The sequence below is a fragment of the Diabrotica virgifera genome, chromosome 1 (genome assembly GCF_917563875.1).
Source record: "Diabrotica virgifera virgifera chromosome 1, PGI_DIABVI_V3a".
NCBI lineage: Eukaryota > Metazoa > Arthropoda > Insecta > Coleoptera > Chrysomelidae > Diabrotica > Diabrotica virgifera.
The window spans coordinates 279650184-279664994 of NC_065443.1; the positions used below are offsets into that span (position 1 = coordinate 279650184).

Sequence of the window (14811 nt, forward strand, 5' to 3'; positions counted from 1 at the left end):
CGGAAAAATTCGATTTTTTTCTTCGTTTTTTTATTATAACTTTAAAAGTGTTCATTTCCGAGAAAACTTGTACTGACATAAAAGTTGCGTAATTAAATTTCCTACAATATAGAATTGGTTGAAAATTTAAAAAAATAGTCACCTGTGTTGCAAAATAGCAATAATTGCGAAAAAACCATACAAAAACAAGTATTCGAATTTTACGTTTTTCAACCATTTATGCTACACTTAGGACCTTCATACTTCACCCAGAAAAACTTTGTGATACAGTAAAACAATACTGTAAATTTGATAAGGATCGGTTCAATAGATTTTGCAAAATAAATTTTGCAATCCAGCTTTCGCAAAAAAAAATCATTTTTTCAAAAAGTTACAGGACTAAAAATAAAGCAGATAGCAAGTTGAATTTTTATTTGCTTATAGAAGTGTACTGTACCTTTCATTTTAAATTTGTTAAACTAAAATCGATTAACTACCACGGCGTCAGGATTTTTTTTAAATAAACATTAATTATTGGTGCTACACGCAGGACAGAGGATAGTTTGCTCTGATTGGGCATTCCAATGATAATGATTCATACATTTTAATTTTTATTACATTTCGATATAACTAATTAAATTTGTTTATTGCAAAATAAAAACACATACTCTATCCTTTGAAATAATACTTTTTTAGCAAAAACTTTCTTTATTCATATATTTTAACTTGAGAATAAAAGTTTATTATTTTTAAACATATGCAATTGTTTAAACAATATTTCACAAACAATATTGAAATTAGTTTGATTTTTGTGGAATCAAAATATTAAAATACAACAAAATATAGAGTAAGAAAATAATATATTAGATAAAGATTGGAAGAAATTTTGGTGGAAACCAACTTGTGTGAATCGAACACCGCTGTCCTGAGCGTAGCACCAAAAATTAATGTTCATTTAAAAAAAATTTCTGACGCCGTGGTAGTCAATCGATTTTAATTTTGCAAATTGCAAATGAAAGGTACAGTACACTTCTATAAGCAAAAAAACTCAACTTGCTATCTGCTTTTAGTTTGCAAAATTTATTTTGCAATATATATTAAACCGATCTTAATGAAATTTATAATGTTGTTTTACTATATCATAATGTTTTTCTGAGTAAAATATGAAGGTCCTAAGTGTAGCATAAATGGTTGAAAAACGTAAAATGCGAAAACTTGTTTTTGTATGGTTTTTTTCGCAATTATTGCTATTTTGCAACAAGGGTGACTATTTTTTAAATTTTTAACCAATTCTATATCGTGGGAAATTTAATTACGCAACTTTTATGTTAGTACAACTTTTCTCAGAAATGAATAGTTTTAAAGTTATAATCAAAAAACGAAGAAAAAAGTCGAATTTTTCCTTTATTTTTTGACATTTTGATTATTTAAACAATGTTCCGGACCTTTTTGAGAGGGAGGATAACTCAAATATTATTATTTGATTTATTTTCAAGCAATTTCTGCAAAAAAATTGAGTCACCTCTCAACGTCCATCTCAAAACAGATGCCCCCTGGACTATAGGTCTAATAAATAATAATCGAAAGAGTTACAAAATTACAGCAATCACATTGAAGTTCATAATAAGAAGAAGCTGTAGAGTAACAAGATTGGATCGCAGCAGAAATGAAGAAATAAAAAGAAGAATGACAGTAGAATAAGACATACTAACTACCCATACTGTTGTTTTATTATAATCACGTTTTTCCATCATAATTTTCAATAATCAACATATATTTCCTTGTCACTATCTTAATGTATCCTACTTACATATAATATGTCTCATCAACATATACAATTGGCTTACATTGACTTCCGTAATATTACTCTTGCCTAAATAGGTCTGGATCCCGCGTATGAAAAAAAAAGTTGATTAATAGCAAGCTGAAAATTTGTTAATAGCTTAAGGGTGTCTAGCCGGATAAACTTTGATATATGGGAACACTGGAACAGGGGCAGTTTTAATTGTGGAACAGGTTAAAAATTTGGAACGGTCAGACCATGAAAACGGCACATTTATTTTGTCCGACAGAACAGACTTAAACTCTCCGAACAGAGATTAAACTCTCATACAAAAATCAGACTGCTATTTATCACCAAATGGGCGTTTTAATGAGTGGAACATGTAGAATATGTCAAATGACAGGAATTATGACAGGTGATAAATAGCAGTCTGATTTTTGCATGAGAGTTTAATCTCTGTTCGGAGAGTTTAAGTCTGTTCTGTCGGACAAAATAAATGTGCCGTTTTCGTGGTCTGACCGTTTCAAATTTTTAACCTGTTCCACAATTAAAACTGCCCCTGTTCCAGTGTTCCCATATACCAAAGTTTATCCGACCAGAAACCCTTAAGCTATTAACAAATTTTCAGCTTGCTATTAATCAACTTTTTTTTTCATACGCGGGATCCAGACCTAAAATATTTAACGGATAGAGCAGGATCCGTTAAATTAATAAACGTCCATAATGGTACGTAATTTTTTATGTAAATCCCAAATCTTTTACAGTTTTATTGAAAAAACTGACAGTCCTCGTACAATCATGCACTTCTGTAAGCGTTTTTACGCACATGTTAAATTGATATACAACTAATTTTGGTCACATAAAAACGATAAGTAAATTGTACCTATTTTTGTTGATCTATTTTTCGTCGTCTTTTAGGTCTGCCTCGGTTACTTTCTTTTTATCCACTGTTGTAGGTGTAAATACCTGCAAATTATTTCACTCTATTTATCTCCAGTGTGTACAAAAAAATGTAATATTCTTGCTTGTACTTTTCTTAGTGAAACTCGCAAACATACTGCGACACATTCTTCGCAAAAGGCATATAAAGCTCAATATAATTGAACAAAATTCCAAGTAAGATTATGCAAATTACAGAGTAATTCAATTAAATCATTATATGTATGCACATAGTAACAAGAGAAAACGAGAGGCAAATATGAAGCGGGCAGCCAAATTGCAAAAAGATTTGTCATTTTATTAATATTCATTACCTAATATACTAATATGTATTTTCAAATTAAACATTTACTTGTTTTTTAGTTGTCGCTGTAGATGGCGATCGAGGAGTCAACAACCCCATCGAGTATTCCCTTCTATCGAATAGTTTGAATAGTGTTAATGATGTATTTTCAGTGGAGAGAGATACAGGAGTTGTATTTACAACTAGTGTCATCGACAGGGAGGCCTTACCTGGTGGAGCAGGAACTTACATTCTCCAAATAACGGTAAGTATTTAAAATATAAAAAGAGGTGTTCGACAAGGGTGTATACTTTCACGAATATTATTTAATATATAATCAGAACACATATTCAGTAAGGCAATAGATGAACAAAACATAGGCATTAGAATTAATGGCATGATCATAAATAAACTGAGATACGATGATGATACAGTTCTTTTAGCCGAATCATATGAAGGCCTACAGATACTGCTTAATAAAGTGACCGCAGTAAGTGAAGAATATGGACTATCGCTCAACATAAGCAAGCAAGGGCGGATCCAGAGAGGGGCTCAGAGAGGGGGCATGGGGGCCATGGCCCCTCCGAGAAAATACAAAAAACAATAAATTTAAATATTTGCTATTTGCAGTTCAAATGTTTTTACTTTGAAATACATATTCCGCTTGCCACGTTCTCAATTAAGGAATCAGGCTCAAAGTGCAAATTTATTATTACTCTGTTATATTTGACGAAAGGACAGACGCATCCCACGTGGAACAGCTTTCTCTAAATTTGAGATACATACACAATAACAACATTCGTGTAGACTTTGTGAAGTTCATTGACGCTCATAAGAACATAAAAATAATTAGTGAAAATCAAGAAAGAGGGAAAGAACAATGCCTGACAGGAGAATAATTAGAAAAAAAAGTATTAAACTTGTTGAAAGAACTGCACTTGGATTCGAAGAAATGTGTAGGAATCAGTACTGACAGTTGTAGAGTAATTAGCTCTGAAGCGGTCTTCATACAATTAAAACAGTAATAGAAATAAAAAAGGTCGCAACAAATGCAGTTAGATATCTTTGCCTGAATCATATTTTAAACAACTCCTTTCAACTCCTATTAATGTATCGTCCATCAGAAACACAGTGAGAACAATGAAGTCAGTAGATTTTTAAAATGTCAGCCAAAAGAAATGAAGTTTTAAAACTGAACCTCGGACAAAATTTAACAAGTTTATGCGAAACAAGATGCGTTGAGTGACATGAAAGCGTAATCCAGTTCAGATCTGGCATTTAACATATAATTGCAGCACTAACATCTATCTCAACATGGAAAAATCCAAAACTGCTACACTTGCATCAACTTTGCTTAATTCTTTATGCACATCTGAGTTTCTAGTGTCAATGATGTCACTGATTGACATACTAAAATTAACATTACCACTAAACCGACTTCTACAAACAAAATCTCTTGATGCTAATCGGGCGACTAAGGCTGTTTCCAATACCATGTTGACTTTGAAAGATCGAAGATCTAACTGCGAAGAAAGTTTTACTAAGATCTTTAACGAAGTTAAAGAATTAGCAGACGAATTGGAGGTTAAAGTGAAGTTATCTAGATTTGTGGGTAGATGGACTAAGAGAGCCAATCATCCAGGTGGCCTAGAAAAATATTACAGACGTACAACTTACATACTTCGTCGAGACAATGTTTGTACCGATTTAACGTCAAGACTACATGTCGCCTCACTGATTTGTTTGGGGCTACGGGGCATTATTTCCACACTCCTAGCTGATTCCAAGGAGAAAAAGAAGTGGAACTATTATTAAAACTTATAAAGAAAGCAATTGAACAGTTTTCACCTATCATGGACATTTGTGATACACAGACAAACATTCTTCTATTGCGAGATGAAGTAACAAAGGTGCTTGACGTTTGTGACGCAAATGTTTTTATGAGACTCAAAAGTGCGTGAAAAGTGTTAAAACTTACCATTTTAACCCTAATTTTTAAAAAATTTCGATCAGACTCAAGTGTACCTCCCCCCCTCAAAAAAAGTTTATGATCCCTCCCGAAAATCGGTCCTGGATCCGCCCTTGTAAGCAAGACGAAATATATGATAAAAACAAAGACAACTCAGGACATTCACGAGATATATGTACAGAATCAGCCTATTGAAAGAGTAAGATAATTAAAATACCTAGGTACAACCATTAATGAAAATAATGGCAGCTCTCAAGAAATACGAATCAGAATCGAACAGGCCAGAAGCACATTTACAAGAATGAAGAGGCTTCTCTGTTGTTGGAACTTTTGGGTTAAAAATACGACTGCAGAGGTGCTATGTGCTATCCGTATTATACTACGGGATGGAAGCTTGGACACTGAAAAAAACTGACTTGAGGATACTGGAAGCATTCGAGGTGTGCATGTACCAAAGAGTACTGAAGATCTCATGGGTAGATAGAATAACCAACGTAGAGGTAATGAGACGTATGCATAATAGCCTAATAAAATAAAAAAAAGTCAATTTGTAAATTCGTACAGGTTAAAACAAATTTTATATCAAAGTTTAGGTGGGTACAAAAGATATTTTCAAGAAAGTATCCAAATCATACAAGGGGATCATTGTTTAAATAATTAAAAAGTGGTCATTTTTGCAAAAAAAAAATACTTATTAACTGCTGAGGTCATTCAATTACCAACGAAGGTCGATAGGATTTTTTTCTGCAAAGTTGAAGAGTAAATATTTCTCATAAGACTTACTAAATTAAATTTGACCCGCTATTTATTTAAATAATTATATATAAAACTTTAAAAACAAAGCAAAAAATTATTTTAGCGTTTTAAATAAACACTATAAAATATCTTATTTTACAGACTAAGTTGCGCTATGTTACCAGTATTAAGCAAAAAAAAATTGGTCGAAAAATATTTAATAGTTTTTGAGATATTGAATTTGTTTATTAAATGTTACTATATTTTCAATTGCAAAAACGCGGTTGTTGCCAAAGAAATATTCACCTGCTTAAGATCTCATTATTTTTATTTTTATGTATATTTTCGATAAATGTATTGATAAATTCAAATTTCAGTTAAACTCCCCCCTAAAATGGCATTTGAAAATTATTCAAATTTTATTTATAATTTATTTTTTTAATAACGTCGCGAGGATTAAGTATTTTGAAATGCCGTTTCGATCATTGGGTTCCTGGGATTTTTTTACTAATTAACAAAATTTTTTTGTCGTTTTTTCTTCTTCTTTTTCTTCTTGGAGTTATATTACTACGGGCCCTTTTAGGGTTAATTTTATTAAGAATGTCGAATCTCTGAGTTGTAGATTCTAGACGTAAAAATATTAAGATTTAACCAAAATCTTTTAAATAAAATGTGGCTACTTACTGAGTTACAGGGTGTTTTATTTAAAAATTTAAAAATTATTGTTACCAAGTACTTCAAAACTATTTGACGTATCCTTATCATACTTGGCAGAAAGTGTGGCTATTATACACCCTATTAAATTGTGATTAATAAACGTTTCTAGCTAGTGCCAGAGACGTACAACAGGGGATAGTGAATGATTGACCTTCCCAAATTCTACGCCACTGAGTGAATTACTATTGTAGCGAAATTTTTCGATTCTCCAATACTTTGTATGTAAATAACTAACTTTATTGGTATTGATACAGTCATCAGTTTGAGAGATATTGGAAGTTTAAAATAAGTGAATGAATGAATCAAAATAACTATGCCGTTTCATTTTTAACGTCCAATATCTCGAAAACTAATGACTTAATCATTACCAGTAAAGAGTATATTATTTACATAGAAAGTATTGGAGAATCGAAAAATTTCGCTAAAATAGTAATTCCCTCAGTGGCGTAGAATTTGGGAAGGGTCAACCATTAACTGGCCCCTGTCGTACGTCTCTAGTGGTAGCTAGAAACTTTTATTTATCACAATTTAGTAGACTGTATAGTAACCACACTTTCTGTAAAGTATGATAAGGATACGTCAAATAGTTTGAAAGTACTTGGTGAAAATAATTTTTAAATAAAACACCCTGTAACTCAGTAAGTAGCCACATTTTATTTAAGTGATTTTAGACCAATCTTGATATTTTTAGGTCTAGAATCTACAACTTAGAGATTCGACATTCTTAATGAAACTTAACCCAAAAAGGGCCCGTAGTAATACAATCCCAAGAAAAAAAAAGAAGAGGAAAAAAGACAAAAAAAAATTTTAATTAGTGAAAAATTCCCAGGAACCCAATTATCGAAACGGCATTTTAAAATATTTGATCACCGCGACGTTATTAAAACAACAAATTATAAACAAATTTGAATTATTTTCAAATAAAATTTTAGGGGGCAGTTTAATTGAAATTTAAATTTATCAATACATTTATCGAAAATATACATAAAAATAAAAATAATAAGATTTAATACAGGTGAATATTTCTTTGGCAACAACCGCGTTTTTGCAATTGAAAATATAGTAACATTTAATAAACAAATTCAATATCTCAAAAAATATTAAATATTTTTCGAGAATTTTTTTTTTGCTTAATACTGATAACATAGCACAACTTATCCTGTAAAATAAGATATCTTATAGCGATAGTGCTTATTTAAAACGCTAAAAATAATTTTTTGCAAATTTGTTTTTAAAGATTTATGTATAATTATTTAAATAAATAGGGGGTCAAATTTAATTTAGTAAGACTTATGGGAAAGATTTACCCTTCAACTTTACAGAAAACAATCCTATAGACCTTCATTAGTAATTGAATGACCTCAGCAGTTAAAAAAGTAATTCTTTTGCAAAAATGACCCCTTTTTAATTATTTAAACAATGATCCCCTTGTATGATTTGGATACTTTCCTGAAAATATCTTTTGTACCCACCTAAACTTTGATATAAAATTTGTTTCAACCTGTACGAATTTACATTTTGATTTACATGTAGTGTAATTTTATTTTACTAAACTATAAGGAAAGAGAAGTACTTCCAACAATTAAGAGGAGAAAACTGAGATATATGGGACATATGATGAGAGAAGATAAATATCTAATACTCCAGGTCATTATGCAAGGAAAAATCCAGGGAAACTATCCATAGGAAAGAGACGCAACTCATGGCTGAAGAACCTTAGGGAATGGTTTGGATGTAGTAACAACCTTCGAAGTGGAGACGGCACCTAGAGAAGGAGATTTAAAATATGGAAAAAATAAAAAGAATAACTGAAACGAATAACATAGCATATATACAAATTTTACAGCAACAGTACAGCAATACCTCGACTTACACGAACCCCTAATTAAATGTGAAAAATTGTCCTATTGATCAGAATACAATGTGCTCCAAAGCTAAGCTGAGAGATTGAAAGAGGATACTGGGAAGATCGCTAATGATAAAGAGTTTAAAGCTTGTAATGGTTGGTTGAGCCGATTCAAAAGTTGCTTTAATGGGCATAGCATTGCAGAAAGCGGAGAAGCGGCAAGTATTGATAAAGAGACTGTGTCTTGCTATCCAACCAAACAATATTCAATGTAGATGAGACTGACCTGTTCTGGAAAAAGGTATCTAAAATAAGTTTTATCGCACGTGAAGAGAAATCCTTTTCAATTTTTAAGGCAGTAAAAGATTGATGGAGAGAATGCAGCAGCTGGTGATTGTAAGTTAAAACCCTCTCCTAGTTTATCGCTCAAGAAGTCTAAGAGCATTAAAAAATAAATCTAAATATGTCTTTACCTGCGATTTGGAATTCTAATCGTAAAGCTTGTGTGAAAATTGAATTTTTCCCACCTTACAACCAGTTGGTTGTAATTCCAATTGAACTCATTAAGCACAGCACGACACAGGCAAAAGAAATTTTAGTTGAAATATTCAACGGATGTCTTTCAGGCTATATAGTGGCGTGCCCTCTGAGTGGAAAAACTCCATAACTACCCCTATATACAAAAAGGGTGGTAGGAAAAATTGTAATAATTACAGAGGCATTAGTTTGACCAGCTCAGTTGGAAGACTGTACGGACGAATAATAAAGAAACGGAGAGAAAAGGAGTGGTAAGATTCCGAAGAACAAAGTGGATTTAGGGCAGGTAGATCATGCACAGATAACATTTTCTGCATAAGGCAACTACTAGAAAAACGTTCTGCTAGAAATCTGGAAACTCACATGGTATTCGTAGACTTAAAAAAAGCATACGATACCGTTCCCAGAGAAAAAACGTTTGAGGTATTACAACAAACCACTTTAAATAGAAAATACATCCAAACAATAAAATATCTATATGCTACAGGGCCTATTTTACCACTAGGCCGGTGAGGTACCTGCCTCGGGTCCGTATTTGAATGGGGCCCGGAAAGATAACCAAACAAAACATGTTTATTACAATAACAAAACAAATTTTCAAAATTCTTTCATTTTACGAACAGGCAATGATAAATGATAACCATAAGAGTTATAATTAAGTGGATAGGCGCAAACTTTTGGCTTCAATGCTCTTTAAATGCATTCATTTTTCGAATCCTCAAAAAAACTAATAAATATTTAAAAAAAATTGAGACGCAGAATGAAAGATTACATTATTACCGAGGGCCGAATGTCCCTTAGAATAAATAAAAAGTTTCTTTTGAATAAGATATGTATTTAAAATTAAAAATCTCACTCAATTTTCTTTTTTTTTTCACCCCTGTAACTTATTAAAATAAACATTATCGAAGATTTCAGGGACTTTCGACCCTCGGTAGTAACGTAATCTTTCATTCTGCGTTTAAATTTTTCAAAAATACTTATTAGTTTTCTCAGGCTTCGAAAAAAAAACAAATGCATTAAATAGCATTTAAGCCGAAAGTTCGCGTCTATCCCCTTAAACAATGTTTAATTGTTTAAATATAAATTTTATTTATTGTTAATAAAAATTTTATTTTCTTCTGCAACTATATTTCTATTAAATAATTATTACATTTACAAAAGTTATTATTATTATTATTATTAAATTATATTTAGGGGCCGAAAATTGTGTAGTGCCTCAGGCCTGATTTGAAGTAAAATAGGCTATGCTATGCTAATGCAACAACAGCAATTAAAATTGGAACGAAACTTTCAAATACCTTTGAAACTTCGAAAGGCCTTTTGCAGGGATGCTATCTGTCGCCCACTTTATTTAAGATTTACCTTATAGACCTGGATCCCGCGTAAGAAAAAAAAGTTGATTAATAGCAAGCTGAAAATTTGTTAATAGCTTAACGGTGTCTAGTCGGACAAACTTTGATGCACGGGAACACTGGAACAGGGGAAGTTTTAACTGTGGAGCATGATAAACGTGTCGTCCTCACAAGTTTATGATTGTGAAAAATAACAAGTTGTTTTTAAGTTTATTCGATAGCCAACGTTATGTAATATATGAGAAAATGTTTGTCCGACAAAAATGTTGGGCATTTTAACGAGTCCGACACGTAGAACATGTCACATCACCGGAATTATGTTGGTGATGAATAGCAGTCTGATTTTTGGATGAGAGTTTAATGAAAGGTTAAAAAAGCAATTGGAAGTTATGTCCGACAAAATTAATGGGAAGTTTTCGTAGTCGGACATTCTAAACAGGTAAGATATACACAAAAATGCTGGTGATAAATAGCTTTCCGACAAAGATGAAATTTAATTAAGTAAATTATTCCTTACCAAGAATGACTTTTGTCGGAAAAAAATAAGGGGTAGATTTTGTAGTCGGACAATTTAAAAAAATAATTTTTGAAATTTCAATAAGGGGTGATCATTCTATGTCAAAAGTACCTGCAGTCAATTACAATCGATATCTTTCGATTTATCTCAACATCATTTATACACCTCACTGTAATACATTTATAGTAGATCAGGCAAAGTATATTATGGATTGAGTGGTCTAGCTATCTTTGTCTGCCACATGCGCGGGATCGCTTGGTTAAAAGAGATAGATAGACCACCTATCGACTTTTTGCACTGTATTCCCTGTCTACCCTTATGTCTATGAATACATTTCCATTTAAGAAAACTGTCACTTTTGACAATAATTCATAATAAATTGCAATCGTAACTTCAAATTTAAACTAATCGATTTATTTTGGCAGCAAATTATTTCTAGCCATGTGACATATTACATTAATATATTTCATTTGTAGAAAGTTGAGAAAAATTACGTTATACAATTTTAATAATAATTTATTTAGGTACCCTTTTTCAATCAAGCAAAGCATTACAGCACGAAGAATGATATTCAATAGAATTTTCACAATTATCTGGCAACTGAACCTCATTGAATTGATGACCAAGCATTTTACGAACTTTGTAAAATGTTCGAAAATTACTCAAAAATGTTCCGTTGAATGGTTTCACTTTTGATTTGGCGACTTAAAATTTAAACTGTTGACACTCAAAAATAGACACAAAAACACTCCATAGTTAATATAAATTTTAATTTTCAACACACGTGGCAAACAGAAACTCAGAGACCATGTACAGTTATATTCAAAAAAAAGGGGTACAAGTATTAGAAAGAGAAGTTAACGTCATCCTATTCTATTTGTGTAAAACCGGCTGGGATTTTTGGAGGTTATCAAATGTCACAGGTTATTAAAAATATAAATCATTGGCGTTGAGCATTAATTAGACGAAACCATTTATTCAACAATTATATAAAGAATAATTTTAATGACTGTTACAAATAGAATTTAGTATTTGGTGATAGAACCGTCTGCTTCTATAACTTTATTTAGTCTATTTGGCATACTTTGAATTATATTAGATATCATATTTGGATCAAGATCTTCCCAGCACTCTAAGATTGTATCCCACAATTGATCTGAATTTTGTGGCATAAAATTTCTTTTATATATTTTTTTAACAATTATGCCCCAAATGTTTTCAATTGGATTTATATCTGGACTGTGCGCAGGCCATGGCAATACTTCCAGGTTTTGCGTTTGAAACCAATTCCTTACGGCATGGGCAGTGTGGACTGAACAATTATTTTGTTGATATATAAAAGTATTATTAGGATACATTTTCTCAACAGAAGGGAGCATTACGTGTTCCAAAACGTTAATGTAATTGTCGGCAGTAAATCTTCCCTCTAATCGCCAACAAACACCAGGTCCATGTATGCTAATCCAACCCCATACATTTACAGAAAAACGTCCAGATTTATTATGAGAGTGAATATATCGTTCTTCAAACCTAGTATTGGCTGGACGATAAACACGGATTTGACCGTTATAGGTCGACTGAAAAGTCTTTTCATCAGTAAAAATGACGTTGTTCCAAAATTGTGGGTTGCGGTAAATATAGTTTAGTGCAAATATTACTCTTGCTTGCCGATGTTCAACAGTTACTAATGGTTTTTTAGCAGCTGGTCGGTTTTTTAATTCAGATTCATTGATCCTTCTGCTTACAGTAGGTTGGGCACCAGGAAATCCCGTATGAATCCTTGAATCCTTCGACGTCGCAAATGGATTATCTCTTAAGAATTGAACTAAAACAGCATCTTGTTGAGGAGTGGATACTTTGGAACGCCCTGAACCAACTTTTCTTTTTAATGATTGTTGTTGGACCCATCGTTGCTTAATTCTGAAGATTGTTTTCAAATTCCTATTATAGAAATTTGCTAGCGCACGAATTGACCATCCTTCTTCCATTTTCGTAATTATTTGAGCCTTTTCAATCTCACTTAAATGTCGAGGCATATTAATTTTTTATTGTACGTAACGTTAAACCTTCTATCAAATTAAACGTCTTTGACGTCTATGAGTTGCATTTTTGATCACTTATGACATTTGATAACCTCCAAAAATCCCAGCCGGTTGTACACAAATAGGATGACGTTAACTCCCCTTTCTAATACTTGTACCCTTTTTTTTTGAATATAACTGTACTTTCAAATACTACTTTGTATAGCACAAAGTGTCACACTGACAAATGCAGCCTTCTATTATAATACATACTTCTAAGCAAAATGTGTCATATTTACGTCTATTCTTATAAGCACCGGAGTTTTACACTCTTCACATTTTTCAATGTCGTTTACAGGGTTAAGATTTAAGTATGGAAAAAAGTGTATACAACGTTTTTTGTAGGAAATTTTCCGTACTTTCTGATGCGCCTAATTAGAAAACCCTAAGAGATTGCTTTCACATGTTCTTTGACATTTTTTATTATCATTTTGAGAATATCTAGGACAAACTCCACCCAAAAAAATAATTGTTTTGCTGTATATACATGCATTGATACTTACCTCACTGTTTTTGGAGTGTGCATGTATATATATGCACATGCAAATATGTGAATATAAATAATAATATACAGCTAAAATAGCTTTATCAATATGTGACTAAGTCATTCTGAAAAAATGTTTTTTATTTATTTCCTTCGATTTGCCCAAACTTTTTGTCCGACATATAACTTTTTGCGTTACAAAATATAATTTTTACATAAACAAATCAAAATTAGCTTGCTATTTATCACCAACATTTTTGTCTATATCTTACATGTTTAGAATGTCCGACTAGGACAATTTCCCATTAATTTTGTCCGACAGAACTTCCAATTGCTTTTTTAACCTTTCATTAAACTCTCATGCAAAAATCAGACTGCTATTCATCACCAACATAATTCCTGTGATGTGACATGTTCTACGTGTCGGACTCGTTAAAATGCCCAACCTTTTTGTCGGACAAACATTTTTTCATATATTATATAACGTTGGCTATTGAATAAACTTAAAAACAACTTGCTATTTTTCACCATCATAAACTTGTCAGGACGACACGTTTATCATGGTCCACCGTTAAAACTTCCCCTGTTCCAGTATTCCCATGCATCAATGTTTGTCCGACTAGACACCGTTAAGCTATTAACAAATTTTCAGCTTGCTATTAATCAACTTTTTTTTCTTACGCGGGATCCAGGTCTATTACACATGTGTTAAAATATTGGACTAGGAAATGCCAAACAATGGGGATACCAGTAGGAGATTCTTATTTGTATACGTTGCTATTTGCTGACGAGTAAGTTGTGATTGCTGCTGATAAAGATGACGCCACTACCTTGTAGTCGGAGGTGATACTGAAGACTTAGAATTAGAAGGAGAATACATAAAAGGATGTGATGAATTTAAATATCTAGGTTCTATTTTTGACAAAAACTCCACATGCGATTAAGATATAGAATATCGAATAAGTCAAGGAAGAAAAGCTATAAAACAGCTGAATGGCATTTGGTGGAGTACAGGACTGCAAAATCAGACAAAGAAAAAAATCTACCAAACTATCGTGGAAGGAATTGTCCTGTACAACTCGGAAGTGTGGTAAGTAAAAGACCGACAAAATAAAAGACTTCAAGCTTTAGAAATGGACGCGCTTAGAAGAAGCTGCAGAATATCTAAACTGCAGCATATCCCAAACGAAGAAATAAAAGAAAGAATGGAAGTAGAAAACGATATTATAGACAGAATACAACAAAAAAGATTAATATGGTACGGGCATGTCCAGAGAATGGGACCAACAAGATGGCCCAAGAAAATGATCCAGTATGCACCACCCGAGAGAAGAAAACATGTATACAAAATGTAGAGAAAGCAATGAACAGTATACAACTCAACGAGGAAGATATTCGTGACCGAAAAACAATTCAACATTTTAGATGCAGTGATTATCATTGGACAATCTTGAAATGAAATTTCCCAAAAAACTTTAAATAACGTCTGAAAAAAACTGTGTCCTTTTTTTCTTCAGCACTTACAATAAAGTGAAATAAATTCAGAAGTGGAAAGTGATGACATTCAAGAACTGTTGGATTTCCAG

At 32.2% G+C, this 14811-nt stretch overlaps 1 protein-coding gene across 1 annotated transcript in view; it reads left to right on the forward strand.

Annotated features, from left to right (window-relative positions):
* LOC126879108 (cadherin-23) overlaps nt 1-14811 on the forward strand; it is a 178540-nt gene that overhangs the window by 106488 nt on the left and 57241 nt on the right. The window contains exon 6 of the mRNA XM_050642054.1: nt 3065-3249. Within this exon, the coding sequence (XP_050498011.1) occupies nt 3065-3249 (185 nt within the window). The remainder of the gene's footprint in view (nt 1-3064; nt 3250-14811) is intronic.